Source organism: Peromyscus leucopus, chromosome 2, assembly GCF_004664715.2.
Source record: "Peromyscus leucopus breed LL Stock chromosome 2, UCI_PerLeu_2.1, whole genome shotgun sequence".
Classification (NCBI taxonomy): Eukaryota; Metazoa; Chordata; class Mammalia; order Rodentia; family Cricetidae; genus Peromyscus; species Peromyscus leucopus.
The window spans coordinates 54,024,545-54,042,765 of NC_051064.1; the positions used below are offsets into that span (position 1 = coordinate 54,024,545).

General features: G+C 38.0%; 1 protein-coding gene across 1 annotated transcript in view; it reads left to right on the forward strand.

Annotated features, from left to right (window-relative positions):
* Positions 1-18,221, forward strand: part of Unc13b (unc-13 homolog B) — a 209,200-nt gene that overhangs the window by 104,763 nt on the left and 86,216 nt on the right. The window contains 2 exon segments of the mRNA XM_037202547.1: positions 4,795-5,029; positions 10,766-18,219. Coding sequence (XP_037058442.1) covers positions 4,795-5,029; positions 10,766-18,219 — 7,689 coding nt within the window.

Genomic DNA, 18,221 nt, shown 5'->3' on the forward strand with positions numbered 1-18,221 from the left:
AAGCTAAATTATTTCCATTTTCCTAGGAATAACTGCTGATCTTTATCCAATTTTTTGTTCCAAATTCAGTTTGAGTATAGGAAAGAATTTAAATTTAACTAATTTTTGACTTTTTACTTTGAAAAGTAGATAGAAAATGCTTTTATTTTTCTTTTATCCTTCAAGCGTATATTTTAATAGTCTTAATTAAAATGTTATATATAATTCAGAAAAAAGTAGCTTCCTCTGAGGATCCAATATGCTAGGATATTTTTATTACATATCAGAAAATTATAGGATAAGTTTTTAAGAGATAGACATTGTTCTTCCCCACTTTTAAATGTCCTCTGTAGAGAGTAGCAAGATTGGATCTCAGAGGGCTGATTACTCCTTTGTATGTGTTATGGCAGCTGAGCTTCTTATGGACATACTGTGGCAGGTCCCAAGCTTAGAGAACTTGGGGACAAGGAAGTGCTTCTTTGAGACAGGGGATCAAGGTTTTATTTGACTAAGCAAAGACATAAGAGCTCCTAAATGATGATATTTGAGAGACCTAGAAGGAAGTTTGAACAGTACCAAATCAGCAATTTTGTTTTATAGTCAACTGCAAAGAACAAGAATATTGTATAAGTTTGCTTCATGCTTTTTGAAAAGTAGATAATCTGTAATGTAAAGCTCTTGCCCCACAAATATAGTAGACAGGAGTATTATAAGTCATATAAGAACTGGTGGGGGGGAGGAGTGATCTTTGAATTGCTACTAAAATTATCTGTCATACTTCTTTTGCTTCTTCTTTGTGGTTTCCTTAGGTCACTGGACCTATTTGGGCTGGGGAGAGCATCAGAGTACGTAAGCATTTCAATTCCTTACCATTTTCTAGACGTGTGTGTGTGTGTGTGTGTGTGTGTGTGTGTGTGTGTGTAACTATATCTGTGTGCAGGTGGGTGTGGCACATAAATGTGCATGTCACAGTGGGAGTGTAGAGGTCAAAGGACGACTTGTAGGAGTTGGTTGTTTTCTTCCATCACGTGGACCTTGAGGATTGAACTCAGGTCATTAGGTTCCTTTACCTGCTGAGCCATCTTGCCAGCCCATTTTTCTTGATTTTTCCCCTTTAGTGTTTTCCCTCTCAGCTATGAAGCTGAAGCTGGATATTCATGCATACCAGTATATGTGATGCAGTTCTCTTTTCCTTCCCTTTTTATTTAAATTTAAATATGGCAGCAGAGGGTGGGGTAGGGAGAGGGAGAAAAGGGAGGAGAAGGAAAGAGAAGAGGCTGATTTTGAGTGAGATTTAAACACCAAAGTTGCAGTTATAACTCTAATAGGACTACTGAACTTTATTCCCTAGACACAAATGGTGCCACCAGCCTTTGGTGTTGGCACTATTGGTCTCCTGACATAGGAGAGCTATGACCAGAAGAAGGTTCATCCTGAGCTGAACTAGAGACAGGGTTATTGTTGTGCATCTCAGTGTGGCTGTGAGATGATAAAGCTGGGAAGATCTACAGACTAGACTGATGTTTCTGGTTTATTAGTCTAGCCTTGTATCTTTTTAGGAAACGAGAGGCAGAGGCTGTGGTTTGACTTTTCCTGAAGCAGCCCACAGAGACTGGAATCCACCTTTGTTCGTAAGCTTGGAGAGCAGGCAGCCAGTTATTTCCAGCAAAATGGCAGTTCTAGGCTGATTTTGTCCACAGGCAGGGCAAGAACCAGTCTCAGTGATTAGGTATCCAGCAGATACGCAGTCAGACATAATGGTCATTGTCATTGGAATGTCTAAGTACTTCTGTGGCTTGAGCTGTGGGTATTTCTACTGCTAGAGAACTACTCAAAACAGTCTGAGAAAGATCAGAAATGTTAAGTTTCTCAAGTGGAGAAAAGTAAACCATGAAGAATATGTATCAGTTCTCTTTTGTTTCTTCTCTGGCCAGTAAAGTTCTAGTGGTATTCAGGACTTAAAGACAGTGACCAAACCCAGGAGTACTACATACTGGAAAGCTCCAGCATTCAGTATTTCATTCAGTTTTCTTGAGTGTTTTCTGTGTGGTTGGAGGACCATCTTTGCTGCAGGTTAAATTATCTTTCCCAGGCTGCATTTGTTTTTTATTATTGCCTTTCATGTACTTGCCAAGTGAATTAGCATTTTTAATATATATATGTATACACACAAGCATACACCTATGTATCTCATATATACATATCAGATACATCCCTCTCTCTCATATATATATATATATATCCTTTTATGATGCCATCTTTCTTATCTGGACTCCAGCAGGCATTCCCTTCCCCCTCCAGTCTTCCCTACCTACATCTCCATAAAGCTTTCCTTCCTTCCATATCATGAAGTGAACTTCCATTCCTTTCGAGTCATATAGTGTCTGACTTATGGTATTCTCTTGTAGTACCTTCCTTGAATAAAAATTCAGTATTTGCCATATTTCCATTCTCCCATTAAGCTAATATATATTCTTAATCTCCTGTGTTGTTTAGACTTCCATGTGTAGGCATCCAGTATTTGAATGAGCAACTATTCCCAGCCTCTTAATTTGTCATCTTCAAATAAACTTTATCATGGGATTTTTCTTTAAATTAAAAAAAGTATGCATTTTCCTTTATTTATTCCTTTTTGAAACATGGCCTCACTAGGTAGCCCTGGCTGAGTTAGAACTCTGTGTAGACCAGGCCTCAAACTTGGGCATGTGTCCCACACCTGGCTGCCTTTCTAGTTTTTGCCCTTAAACCAGCTCCTAAGTCCCTTTGGCTGAGTAGCCACACTTGCACTCAGCAGCTGTTCTTTTCCATAAAGCCCTTTTCCCTCTAGACCACATGTGGGGTCAAGTGCGGAGGCTGTGTCTGACGCACTTAAACACAACTTTTTATTTAAGCTGAAGGGCTTACCTTCTCCTTAATTTCCCTTTTTACTTTCTTTTCTTTTTCTTCTTTTTCTTTTTTTTTTTTTTTTTTTGGTTTTTCGAGACAGGGTTTCTCTGTGTAGCCCTGGCTGTCCTGAAACTCACTTTGTAGACCAGACTGGACTAACCTCAAACCGACACCCACTGCCTCCGCCTCTTGAGGGCTGGATTAAAGGTGTACACCACCATGCCCTGCTGTGACGTTCTCCTTTATTGTTTTTTTAAGTGTCCATATGTTACCATAAACTCAGTGCAATTTTTTCCTAAGAAGTCCCTGGTGTCCCCCAGCAGCTTCACTTTTTTACCCTAAATTCAAATAGAAAAGACTCATAAGATCATCTTACCCCTGTGCACCAACTCTACCCACAAATGTCATTTGGACGTCAGTGCTCAAATGTATTTTTCTTGCTCCCATTTGTTTTAGTGGAATTATTATCTGTAGACTAACATTGAAGCCCAGGAATTCTCTCCTTATCACTCTTTGTTTTTGCTCAAGTTTTTTTCTTTTTAATTACAACTATTGTTTAAATATCACATCTCATTGTATATCCTGGCCCAAACCCAAAATTAAGTTAATTTGGGCAATACTTGTAATTCTTTCATTTTTTTGAGACAGAACTCACATAGCTCAGACTGGTCTTGAACTTGTTATCTAGCTGAGGATGGCTTTGAATTCCTAATCCTTCTGCCACTATCTTGCAGGTTCTGGAGTTACAGCTGTGTATTTAATCAGTTCTATATGGATTTTTGTTTGTGTATTTGACTTCATTGGGTCTTTGCCATTTCTGCTGTATGGACACAAGTCCAGAATTCCTGCCCTAGTAAAAGTTTGATCATATAGTTTTTGGGAGATCATATAGTTTCTGTAGCTTACACTCCTGCCAATATTGTTATCTTTCAAAATTACTAATATGAGTTGCGCATTATATGCTAAACATATTTCCATTTGAGAATGGCAAATATACCTTTTCTTAATGGAAAGCCAAATAGGAACTTGGCAAAAAAGGACACGTGGGACCTTGTTCATCATAGACACATGGGTATAGTATCAGATATGGCTTCTCTATAATGTAGTTTACATGCTATTAGGTTCATTCCTCCCCAAATACAGTTTTTATTTGTGATGCTAGTTGTTTTAGTTATCATTAAGAAAAACTAGCTTATCAATTGCTGATTTGAATAGCAAAACTAATTTCACTACTGCTAAGTAAATGTGGATGTGTTGTCAATGGAAGTGTGGATAGTTTTCTTTTAGCCTATGCTCAGGATGGGAATTCTGAGCACAGGGTGTACACTCTTGATTGGAATTGTTAGGAAAACTTGGTATCAGCAAGGAAAACTTGGTATTAAATGCTGTTCTTAAACTGCATTTAGAGCCTTTGACTAGACCCAAAAGCCATGGCCTTGGTTGTCCTGATTTCTAGGACCAGCTTCTGATGTGCTTATTTGGCTCAGTCCATGCATTTTAAAGGCTGAAAACTTTGACCAACTTTAAATTAATTTTTTTTCTTCTAAGACATGGAAAAGGCATTTCCCTCCTTTGCTCTTTCTCCTTTGATAATCACACAGACCCAGAATCTATGTGAAACATTTCAAAGCAGAGCTTAATTAAGTTATGATAACTAGAAAACTGAAAGCAGAATTCCAGAGAATTTTGCATCGGGAAAATGCAATTTAGGTGTTCCTCTAAGAATCAACAATAAAATGAAGCTGACATTTCTTTTTTGATAAGGAGAGAGACTATTTTGCATGTGTTTTTGATGTCACTGGACTTCTGTGAAGCTCAGTTTTTATTCTTATTCTTAAGTTTCTGGTGTATGGCTACCTAAGTTAGAAGCAGGAAATGTTCTGAAGCATTCTGTAAAACTTGGGTGGTTGCTCTGTTTTTTTTCTACAGCCTTTGAGGACCCTGATAGTGCTGTTGATGACCGAGACAGTGACTATCGCAGTGAGACCAGCAATAGCATCCCACCTCCTTACCATACAACTACCCAGCCCAATGCTTCTGTGCACCAGTTCCCTGTGCCAGTGCGATTGCCACAACAGCTGTTTCTTCAAGGCAGTTCCCGGGACTCTTGCAATGATTCTATGCAGAGTTATGACTTTGATTATCCAGAGCGTCGGGCCCTCAGGTTGGTATTCATCCAGGTCTCATGATGGCAACTGACAGGCAGGATCCTGGTGCTTTGATGGACATGATAGTAGAAGTGTAGCAATATGATAGGCCAAACTAGAAGCATTTTATGTAGGTTCTTGGTCCCTTTCCCACACACTTACATTTAAACATCTCTAGTAGGAATGCTTGTCTTTGTGATCCTATCAGTGAGGACATGCCCACCTTGGGTGGCTGGTTGAAAAGAGGCAGACAGATTTCAGAGTTGAGGCTAGCCTGGTCTACAGAGTAAGTTCCAGGACAGCCAGAGCTACATAGGTAAAGCCAGTCACAAAAAACCAAAAAGAAAAGAAAAAAAAAAAAAAACCAGCAAACCAAAAAAACATTCCTCTTACCTCATCTCCTTTCTGGATCAATAATTTTGACAAACCATTTTATATTTTTGGTTGTGAGCCTAGCCTTTAACGGCTGAGCCATCTCTCCAGCCCTTGACAAACCATTTTATAAGATTAAAACAAAGAAAATGACCAATATAAGTGTTTGAGTAGTCTTTCCTGTTTGAGTATTTTCCTAGAAGCTTCCTAAGAAGACCAATTTAATCTTATTATAGCAGATCTTTTATTTTTGCTGGAATTTTAATTTAATACATTTTATTAATTTAAGTACACAATATTTATGTTTAAATAAATTAAGGTACAATATGGCATTCAGTGAAGAATCTCCCAAGCACACTCATGGTCTTTCTCCACCCCATCTCCTTCCTGTCTCCCAGTTCCTTCCTGTTACTACATTCTGTGTACCCTTCAGTAGACTATTGTCATATATTGTGATTATAAAAGAAAAACACATGTTTGTGTCCTCCCAATCCCCAATGTTTTAAAAAATTATTTCAACTTAAAATTGAGGAAATAATACAATGAATACTCATATACTTGTGGCTTAGACTTATTAGTTGTATTAGCATGTAGCCACATTTATTTGATCTCATTATCACTAATATACAGGTGCTCTTTTTCCTGACATCTAAGTTGCAGACATTATGTTACATCACTGGAAAGTACTTAAGCACATAGCTTCTGAAAAGGGGACTTTATCTTGCACAACCTTAGTGCTATGATAATACTAAGAACTTTTATAATACAGTAACGTTATCTAATACATAGATAATTTCTCCAGTTATCCCAGTGTTCTTTGTACACATTTTTCCTTTTCTTTTTTTTTTTTTTTTTTTTTTTTTTTTTTGGTTTTTTTCGAGACAGGGTTTCTCTGTGTAGCTTTGCGCCTTTCCTGGAACTCGCTTTGGAGACCAGGCTGGCCTCGAACTCACAGAGATCCGCCTGGCTCTGCCTCCCGAGTGCTGGGATTAAAGGCGTGCGCCACCACCGCCCGGCTTCCTTTTCTTTTTTAAAAATTTTATTGTTTTTATTTTGAAACAGGGTCTCATGATGAAACTCAGTCTTGAATTTTTCCTTCTTAAAAACGATTTACTTGTTTTTATTTTATGCACATTAGTGTTTTGCACGCATAAATATCTGTGTGAAGGTATTGAATCCCCTGGAACTGGAGTTACAGACAATGGTGATAAGTCATGTGGGTACTGGGAATTGAACCAAGGTCCTCTGGAAGAGCAGCCAGTGCTCTTAACCACTGAGTTGTCTCTTCAGCCCCTATTTTTTCTTTTTGATGTATGATCAGTCTAGTCAAGAATCATGAAACGTATTTGGTTTTCCTATTTTTTTAGTCTCCTTTAATTTAGCAAAATTTCTGTGTTATATTTTTCTCTAGCTGTGTAAGATACATTTTTTTGAGGAATCAAGGTCATCAATTTTGAGAATGTAATATAATTTGGTCTTATTTGATTTTTTGTGTTTAGAATCAGCTTAAACATTTTTGGCAGAAATACTAGATAGGGTGATATTTTCTTCAAGGTTCACCAGGAAGTACATACTTGGTCTTATTTTAGGGATACTTCATTTGATATCTTGGTAAAGGCATCTAGTATATACTGTATTGCTCCCCAGAATAATGATACTCTTTCTCATTTATATCGAATTAATATCTAGGATTACATCTGTGGTGCATTTCCCTAACAACTTTTAATAGTGATTTTTAACATCTATTGGTTCTTGCAAAAGTCATTTATTTTATTGGTGGAAGGTTAGTTATTTTAAAAAATCATTCCTAATTCACTAATTTTGACTTTTAAAATTCACCAGATTGTAGAGATGATCTCACCCTGCCCCCATTTCACCAAATTGTACATTGGTGAGTTTTTATCTGGAGCTTTAAAAGGTCATCTACCTGCCAGGCAATATCATGTCCCAATACACTGTCATTATTGAAAATATTTTCAATGAAGTTTTCTTATATACCAACCATAACATAGAGTTTTCAATCTTCATATTCTGAATCTAAAATGAAGTATGTTAAGAATCATACATAAGTTGGAAACTACTTCTTAATGGTTTATTTAATGAATTGCATTTATTTTGTTTGGTTGGTTGGTTCTGGCAGTGCCAAGGATTGATATTTGTGCCTTGTGCATGCTAGGTCAAGTACTCTGCTGCTGAGCTATCTCCCAACACACTTTGCACTTTTTAATTTTTTTGTGATCCAGTGCTTTAATTAAAGTTGCTTGCATGAACATGGGTGAGAGGTTATTTAGAGGAGTTTTAGCAGCTTACCAGTGTTGCTTTTTATTTTATTTATTTTAGGCTTCAGGTTCTTGATATACTGCCTAGGCAAGCCTGGAACTCTTTAGTTCAAGTGAGCCTCCTGCTTCAGCCTCTTGATTAGCTGTGACTAACAGGTAGTTGCCATTGTGGCATTGTGAATGCTTACATGTTTTATTCATTGACATTAGTTTATACTGGTCTATTTTAAGGTAAACAGTATCAAAATTTGTTTTATTTTTGCCCTTTGTGTGTGCAAGCATTTGATGCACAGGTCAGCACCAACCTAAATAACTGCATATTCTTGCATTTGGACAAATTAATATACCTAATCATTACATTGTCTTGCTCATTTCCCTGGATGTTGCTATAATAAAGAACACTTAGAAGAGCATTAATGATATATTTTAAGCTACAAGTTATTTCTCTAAAATATTTCTGTAATTGTCCTCATATTAAAATTTACTTGTATCAATATATGAAATGAGATCTAAAAGTAACTACCTTATCATTTCCAACATAGGAAAAGATAAAGGATTTTTAAATAATGATTTTTATTTTAGGTAACTTTTTTTTTTTGGGGGGGGGGGAGATAGAGCCTCATTGTGTAGCCTTGACTGGCCTGGCCTAGAGCTTGTTTTGTAAATCAGGCTAGCCTCAGAGCACTGGGATTATTTAGGCATGTGCCCCCATGCCTGGCTATTATAGATATTTTAAAAAATCCAATGTTTTGAAATGATTTTTTCTTTAGAAAGTTTGGAAGAATGGCTGGGGAGATATTTCAGTGGGTAAAGCACTTGCCACACAATCCTAACAACCTGAGGTAAGATCCTCAGAGCTTAAGTAAAAACTGGATTCAGTGGCACAATGGTAGTAACCCCAGTGTTTATCCCCACCAGGAGATGGGAGGCATAGGCAGGAGAAGCAGAAACTCACAGGCCAGCAAACCTGGCATGCACAGCAGTGAACAGTAGGAGACTCCATTTCCAGCAAGGTGGAAAGCAAAGACTAACACCTGAGATTGTCCTTTGACCTGCACATGTGTTCTGTGATACCTGTGCACCCACATTCACACACAGGGAAACGTATACATACATCATACACAGATGACATTTAGAAGAGATATTACTAGCATTAATTACAAACACAGTTCATAGAAATAGTCTCAAATCCTTAGGTTATACAGTCTTTTAGTAAAACAAATTTCAAATCCTCCAAGGAATGAATGTATTTTTCAGGAAAAATAGAAGCATAAAAATAATTAATTTATTATAACTATGGCTGTCTGTTGATTTATTTTGGAACAATAAAGATTCCTCCCATGTTAGAGTTATGTTTGGATTGTTTGGGAGAGAACACTGGAGAGTAATGAAACTGTGTTTTAAAAATGTGTTGTTTAAGCTGGGCATGGTAGTATACACATTTAATCCCAGCACCCAAGAGTCAGAGGCCTGTGGAGCTCTGTTTTGATGCCAGCCTGGTCTACATAACAAGTTCCAAGACAACTAGGGCTACATAGTGAGAACCTGACTTAAAAAAACAAAAGGGGTGTTTGATTTCTTTACTTAACCATTTTACTTAGGGAATCTAGAATAACAGGGATTTTTATATAATTTGATGTTTCACGACTGAGTCCTTCTGTGTTCACTGTCATTTAGCCAAGGCATTTTTAGTGTTGAAAGGAGCTAAAAGACTATTATTCTCAGCCAAGGAAGACTTCAGTGGCTAAATGACCACTTTGTGCTTCATTCCTATTACTTTCTTTCGTTTTTGTTTGTTTGTTTGTTCAGTGTTTTAAGATAAGGTCTCACTATATAACTTTGAGTGTCCTGGAACTTGTAGACCAGGCTGACTTCAAACTCATAATAGAGATCTAGCTGCATAGGGCTCTGCCTCCCTACTGCTGGGATTAAAGGCATGCACCACCAAGCTTGACTGCTTTCCTATTTCTTAAGTAAGTGTCAGATATATAAAAGGACATACTAAGCTGAAAAACTACTAGTCTGCAGGCCCTTTCTGTGTAGAAATAAAGCAGGTGGTCTCCAATCCAGGTGAATGAAGGGTCAGCTGGCTTCTGTAATTACTAATTTAAACTGGACCTGGAGTTTTCAGGAAGGGGAAAGATAGTCCTTTATCTCCTCAATGCTATATAGCCTTTGGATTTCACAAACAAAAAATTACAGTGCTTTAAATAATTTGCCCGTTTTGTGTTATACTTCTGATAGCTGAAAATTATTTTTGGAATGTATATTTTTGTTTTCTTAAAAGATACAGATTTGGATATAATCTTGTATATACAACCTCATATATAACATTGAACAAGTTAACATTTCATTTAGATTTCTTTTTAGACTCAAATGCAACAACAAATGTAGGTTTCTTGAGCTCTTTTAATACTTTTTTTTTTGTATATAACCGTTCTAAACTTGGGCATTATATATTCAGTGTGGATATTGATAAAACATAAATTTTGTTAGTTTCTCAGAAAATAAAGGAAACTGAAACAATAGCAGTGATAAGTGGTAACAAGTGAAGCTTTAAAAAATTGTTTTTAAAGGTGTTGTTTTTCCGATGTACAAAAGCTCTGTACTGACACAAGACTGGTTGATACGTGTATCTCCTTTTCATGGTTTTTCAGTTTGATTTTTTTAAAAATCAGTTTTAGTATTGTAAACTTGTTGAACCGATATTCAGTCTCATTACTTTATTTCTTCCTTTTCTCTCTCCTTTTTCATTTCTCTTATTCTTCCAATTTTACCCTCTTACATCAGACAAGACTGGCAGGCTAAGAATGACAAAATTAGGATTATTTCAGCTTTTTCTAATGTTAATTATGAAGAGCAAGAAAATAAATATGAGGAGATGAATGGGAAAACATCACAAGACTTTATAGAAAACAGTGATATAAATTTGAAGCAAGTAGGGGTAAAAGAAATGAGAACCTTTTCAAAAACTGACGAGAACCATAACCAACAAAAACAGCCAGAGTACAATTTGAGAAGGATATCTCTCAAGAGCAAGCACACAGAATCCTCTGCTGCCCTTAATTTTGACTGTAAGTGTGAAACGCCTGCATTTTCCAGATATCCTCACAAATATAACACAATAGATAGGCGGAGAAAAAAATTCTTATACAGTAATTCTGAAGATAATGAAAGATGGCATTATAATACCAAGATTAATTACAGATGTGCATATCCTGATACTGAGAATTCTGGCCATTGTCGTGTTGAAAAGAAGAAACTAAACTATCCAGTTTTGTGCCCTTACAAAAATGAATTTGTGAAAAGCAGCACCTGGAACACAAACTTGGAAAGCCATGATTGTGGTCTGCCCTTTTGCTTAAGGAACCATGGAAACTCATCTGGCTCTAACAACTCTGTCACTGATTTTACTCCATTAGATATTCTTGAAGATTCTACCAGCAGTACTTCTGAAGAACTTCTAGATTCCCCCATTTCTGATGAGCAGGAAACTATGTCACCAACATGGCATCCATCCAATGTCCACCATATGAGAGACTTTTCTGAAGAATATTATGTGGCACATTCAGCATTGCCATTACAAACATTGAACTCTGATGCAAATGTCGTTGGAGATTTGTCCAAATGCTCCATGGAAGATATGGCCCCTTCCTCTATTGAGGGACCCAAAGAGAATTACATTGACACGATGGACCAGCTTCAGTGTTTGGTAGAAACAGTGTCAGAATATTTAGCAGAGAAGGAAGAAGAGATTAATAGATTTGGTTCCCTTCCCAAAACTAGAAAACTACATGAACACAACATTGCTGTTGATAATGCAGAACGGAAAACACCTGAGAATCAAACACCACCTTTAGCTGTGACCCAGAATGCCAAGGCCAAGGCTGTAGTAGCTTTCCCTGAGCTGAATGGAGTAAAATGTGCTGTTGGTTCTTTATTCAGTTCACTAACAGAAAAGGTAGGTTCAGGCACAAAGCATCTTACAACCTCTGTGGAAAAACTGGTTCATTTAGTTCCAGAGAAAACAGAAACTCTTAATCAGATAGAGGCAGTTAATTTGGGAACCAGCCTACATGCCAACTCAGTATTCGAGACGCATCTTTCTGCGCAGTCTTTATTATCCCCCCAAACAATGGATGATAAGGATGCTGACAGACACTGCAAACCCTCTGAGAATGAGCACCTGGGTGAGAGGACTAAAGGAGTAAGCTTCCAGGACAGCACAGAAACTGTGAGGACGGACTCAGCTCCACAGAGTCAGAGTTCAGTTATGAAGTCTGTTTTCAGCATGCTGAATCCGTTAAAGATATTTTCTGAGAAAGAGGAAACCAAAAATGCAGGCCATAGCAAAGCACTGAGTAGGGAAAACTTTGTTGGGTGTGGTTCAGAGTCAAATCAAAAGGAGGGCAACCAGAGTAGTAGTCTTGTTGCTGTAAGTACAAGTAAAAGAGAAACTACAGATCTCCAAACACAAGTGAGGGAAGATTTGCTGTCCTTACAAGTGGTCCACGAATCTTCAAACATAGCTAGTAGTACAAGTGAGAAAGGTGATATTGGGAATCAACTGGAAGGAAAACCTTCTGTAGATCTTCCTCTGTTACAAGACCAACCAAAACTAAGTGCCAGCGATACTTGGGAACATCTTGGTGTATCTGGTCGTACCCTTGCAAATCAAGAGCTTGCTGCAAAGCCGTTAGAGGAAGACAAAGTTACCAGTGATGATGATTTCCTTGAGCCACTCAGAAGATCATTTAGTCAGTTTCTGTTTACTTCTCCTGAGACCTGTCAAAAGGAAACTTTGTCAGAATCTGTAAAAATCCTTAAGCCGGAGGAAGATGGACAGAAAAAGGGTGCTAAGAAAGATGGACATTCATTTTCATTTAGCGGAAGACTGCGTATTCCATTTTTCAGTGTCCTTAGCCATTCTGAAAAGCATCAAGACGTAAAAGAGAAAGAAAGCGTTTTTCCCTTATTTAAATTTCCTCTTACTGACAATCATGACACTGCTAATAACCAGAGTTTTCAGAGCTCAGTAGCAACCACTGGTAAAGAGATCCTACAAAATAGCCACATGGACACCAGACTTAGTTCAGTAAAATTTAGTCCATTTCTAGATATTCATAATGATCTAGAAAAATTGGGTAGTACTGAGGAATTCAATAAGGATGACCAAATAAATTGTCCTGAAGATGTTGAACTTAATTCATTAAAATCTAATTCATTTTCAAATGTTCATAATGACCCAGAGAAATTTAACAGCATAGAGGAATTTAATAAGAGTGACCAGATACATTGTTCTGAAGATGAAAAACATCATATAATGAGGTCTGACTCACCCTCTAATATTAATAGTGATTTTGGGAAATTTAGGAGTTTAGAGGAATTGAACCCAAGTAGCCATGTGGCAGTAGAGCACCATGAAAGAGCTGACCCTGAAGTTGTGCCTAAAGAACACATAACTTTAGAGCTCTCAGAAGAATTTGAGAATCTTGCACAAATGGCATTTCCCTTGATGCCAGACTCTTCACTGGAGCTTACTTCTGCCGTTTCAAAATCCACATTAGTTAATGACATTAATGACGACAAAGTCGAAGATAAAACTTCTAAAAAGGAAACCCAAAGAGGCTTCCTTTCTGGCCTTTTAAACAGGTTTACTTTTCTAGAAAACATGCCTAGTCAACAGGAATTCAATCTGAAAAATGACTGTTCCCATCACAAGAATAGTGCCTCAAGCCCATTACTCTCTGGAATATTTAATTTGATATCAAACAGCAGTGCAAACGATTATAATCCAAATGAAGTAAAGCTCAAGTCTTTAGATGAGACAAAAAATTTGGATGGAAGTAAGCACTTATCCACAGATGAAGTCCCTGTTGATTCATGTATGACTTCTGAGAACCAGAGGAGCCAGGTTGAAAACAATGAAACTTCTAGCTTCATAAAAAGTTCTTTATCATTATTGAAAGAAATCATCCCATCATCTGATGGTTGGGTTGATAATCATCTGTGCCCTCCTACATGGAAAAACCAGGATAATGAAAAACATCACTCTTCTTCTGAGAACATACTCCATTGTACTGAACAGGGTCTCTTAGAGAAATCTTTGGCTAACAGGCCAACACCAAATCATATTGTTGAAGTAAAAGTTCATGAAAGGTCAAACAAGTTAAGTTCACCAGTACTAAATACTAACGTTTTAAATAAGTCAAACCATTATCAAGGTTTTGATGAGGACTGTTTTCAGTGGGATCCTGATATAAAAGACTTCTCCAAAAACTCCAGAGAACTTCAACCAGTTTATCATTTGTTGAATCAAAATATGTTTCCATCAGCAGATGCTTTCTTGTGGCCTGACTCAGAAAATCCAGTAATAAATTTGTGCCAAAAAGATCAAAATGCAAATATCTTTGAGTGGGGCACAAATCCAAACAGTGTCATTTCATGTGACTTACCATATGAATCATCGGACCAGTTAGCATTTAATGAAGGTTACTTATTAAGAGGTGATATGTGGGCAGCTAACTCATTATATGGAAACTCTGGTTATCTTCCAACTAATGAGACCAAGAATTCACTAGAAGAATTGCCCATTGATTTAAGTTACTCTTCAGATTATGAGAAAATTATGTACTCTCTACTGGAGCAAGAATCATTAAGAATGGATGAAAACTATATCTTTTCAAGTTTTGGTTATGAGTATCAGGAGTGGTTATCATGTCTTGAAAATGGAGTTTGGTGTCCCTCAGAGGATGGGAATTATGGATATTATATGTTTCATGATGGTCAGTACATATACTCTCTCCTCACTGATTCTACTGGGCAGTATGTATATTTATTTATACCTGATTATTATTATCATGAATATTTGAATTATAATTTAGAAACAGATGATCTTCCAAGTATTGTGTTAGATGACAGCATTATTTCTGCCTATAGTTTTAAAGTTCTTGACAAGGAAGATGATATAGTATGGTATGTTGAAGAAGAAGAACCATTTGAAGATCCACTTGATTTATCTGTAACTTTGCCAAGAAGTGAGAGGTCATTGTATGTAAATCTAGAAACCTTTTCTCAAGTACTTGAATCAAGTTTTGACCAAAGGGATAAACCATTAGATTTTTCAGGCTATAATTCTCAAAAATTTAAAAGAGATTTTAGATCTTTCATAGAGAGATCCCATGGTTTGGAAGACTTTGAGTGTATATTAGATCTCAGAAACAAACCTGGAACTATGAGCAATCATGTCATAAATAGAGGCCAAATTAGAGAGAGAGAGATGAACTGGCCTTTAGTTAAAAAGTCATCAGCTCATCTTTCCAGGTTCCATTTGCTTCAGCCATCTTCTGAAGAAACTTCCTCTTTAATCCATCCTGAAAGTATTACTAAGAGTTCACAAAAAGAAGAAACATCATCAGCGAACAAACTGACACCTGTATTTTCTGTTTTGGGTGCCTTAATTAGAAGTACTTTGAATTTTGACAAGAGTGAATCTGTAGAAGCTTTGGTTATACAGAAAATAGATCAGCAGTCAGAGTTAGCTGAGCCTGTATGTGATGGTCCTCAGCCATTAATCTTGAGTAAGCAATTATCGTGTAACTCCCCAAAGGAGGAAGAAAGTCATCCTGAGGGTTTGGAGAAGCTGATAGTACCCAGTGTTAAGCAACCAGAGTTTACTGACAACGTAAGGCAAGAATTCCCTTTCCGTAAAAATGATCATACGGAAAAAGAAAGTTTATTAAAGTCAGATTTTCAAGTAAGCCGAACAACTCTTAAAGATAAAACAGTTGTAGATGATGTTAAAATTATCACAGCAAAGTCTATTTCAGATCCTCTTGCACCACAGCTTAGTAGGGATGAACATAAGACTTGTGAACTGCAGGACCAGTCTTCCAAAGAGTCTGAGAGAACTTTGCTGAAGAGTGCATTGAAACTCTTTCGTTGGGAAGAACCATCTTCAGGAAGTACAGTGACAAATGAAAAACAGGCACCTGGAATTTTGAACCTTTTTAAAACCCAAGTGAATAAGGAAGAATCGTCAAACTTGGAAAAGAATGGTGATAAAGGTGGAAAGATTTCATCTCAGGAAAAGAAAGAATCTTCTGGCGTTTCAAATTTTTTTGGTACCCTTGGGGATTTCTTTAAAACCAATGTTTCTCCCATACAGACAACTGAAAATCGGCCTGTCTCTTCAGTGACTGATGAGCACAATGACAGGTCAAGTCCTAATCCAGTGCGTCTATTGCATCAGGATACTGGAAATTCTCTTCCTATATCAGTTTCCTCAAAGAAGAAGGTTAGGATTAGAAGTCTGAACAAACAGACTACTATTGATGACAGTGGGCTAAGTGAGTCATCAACCAGGGAGATGCAGAGCAATGGTCTGAATGAAGAAGAGGTACCTTTGAGAGAACATCCGGTGCAGCAGTCAGCAAGTCCATCTATCTCAACAGGTAGTCCTGTAGAGTCTCCCAGAGGCTATTCAAAAGGATCTGGGGCCATATCTGTAGGAACAGAAGTTCCGAGGAATAATAAAAAGTCTTTTGATGCTCTGAGCAGAAGAAATACAAACGAACAGGATTGTTTATCTAACAAAGAATTGAAATTTTCAGCTGCTACATCTCCATCCCAACAAGAGCTTCCAACCAGGAAGACTATATTTTCTTTCTTAACTGGATCTGAAAAGTCTGAAAACAAAGCCCCTGCAGCTCTCCCAAGGGCCAAATCTCAAGCAGAAGGGCTATTCACACTTCCTTCCTTTTTCTCCACCGCTAACTTAAGCATCAAGAAGGATATCCCTCGAAACAGCTCTGCTTTCAGTTTATTTAACTTGTCATTTTTGGATGAGAAGCAGCAGACCTCTGAGGAGAAGCAAAGCCTTTCAGCTGTTGCTCCAGTGACTGCCCAGCCCTGTAAGCAGCCAGTTGTTTCTGTGGACATTGGAGATACAATGAAGGGAGGTTGTAATGGTCATAAAGAAAGCATAGGCCAGAAAGTAGCTCATGAAGAGCAAATGGGTCCTGGTTTATCCATTGACAGCACCACTGAGCTTACTACCTCCCTTGCAGATGAGCGTGTAGAGAAAACACAGGAAAAAGTGGGTTCCAGTCAGGAAGGAGCAGAAAGAGCTACTGCTTCTGATTTTCAAGGGAATCAGTTGCCAGACAACATTGTTCCTCCTTTACCAGAATCTCAGGAACAAGTCCCGGGGGTAGCTCCTCATGAAGAAGAGGCTTCCCACCAGGAAACTTTCCCCAAGGACTTAGAGGCAAAGCCTTTTCCCCATGATAATGGTTTGATTGAAAAACTCAATGATTTAGATGTTTGTACTGAACACCAAAATGACAGATTTACCAATGACCCATTGAACTTGCCACTGGGAAATGCCTCTGACAGTTTCTCAACACAAACCCTGGATTCACCCTCTACTTCTCTAGAGTCAGGGCATGCAGGGCTCCTCCAGAACCCAGATACAGATAAATTAGAAGACAGATCTACAGTATTGGGCTCCAAAGTAGAAATGCTTTCAGGGTTTGTGACCAAAGTAAAATCTTTTTCTGGGTGCTTAATTGAACAGCCCAAGACTTTTTCTGGACTTTTTTCTACTCCTAAATCTGCAAAGAAAAATTCCTTTTTTTCTTTTTCCTCCAATGCACCATCTCAGCCCCTCAAAAGTGAGTTGTTTGGAATTTTTAGAAGTCCCAAACCAGAGACACGTAAACAAGAACCATCTGTACCTACTTCATGCCTTCAAAGTGGTTCTCCCAGAGACACTGTAGGATCAGTACCTCCAGAAAGCTTGCATAGACAAGCTGCCTCTACAGGACTGAATTCAGAATCTGTACTCAGCAGCTGTAGCATGACTGTGGTTGGTGCAAAGACAGAATCAGATACCTTGACAGATAACTCTAAACTAACACCTGAAATGGAGAAAAATAACATTTCTGAAAATATTTCAGAACCCCCAAGTTTTGAAGCACTTGCTACATCTTCTGTCTCAGAGGATGATATGGGGCAAGGAATGTTATCTTTGAGTGATGAAGGAGACATGGGGATGTTGCAGGGCACAGACACAGAGGCATCATTAGAAGCAGAGCATAGTCTTCCTTCAACACAGCTACAGCCAGATCCTGCCTGTATTGCTGAAGAGATTCCCCCTTCAAGCCAGCCACCTCTTGGACCAGAACCAGAACCAGAGCCAGAGCCAGAGCCAGAGATCCAGACGACTGGCACAAACCAAGAGTTCTTGGGGCTTGCAAGCACTTCTCTAGAAACTTCACTGTTTGATGAGGCAGGAGTCAGTGGGAATACCACACTGGAAACACAAGAGGATCTTTCTTGTCCTTTGCAAGAGGAATCTGTGCTTTGTGCCAAAGAATGTTCTGATATACTTCATGCCCAAAAAGATCCACCTGAAGCCCCACAGGAAACAGAGCAGGCAAGGCCTCATTTTGAGATCTCAAACATGGCCAGTTGGCCAAAGTTTCACTTGCCATCCACTCCTTCTGACCATGGGAAGACACTGAGTTCCATTTTTAATCCCTCTTGCTCATCTGGT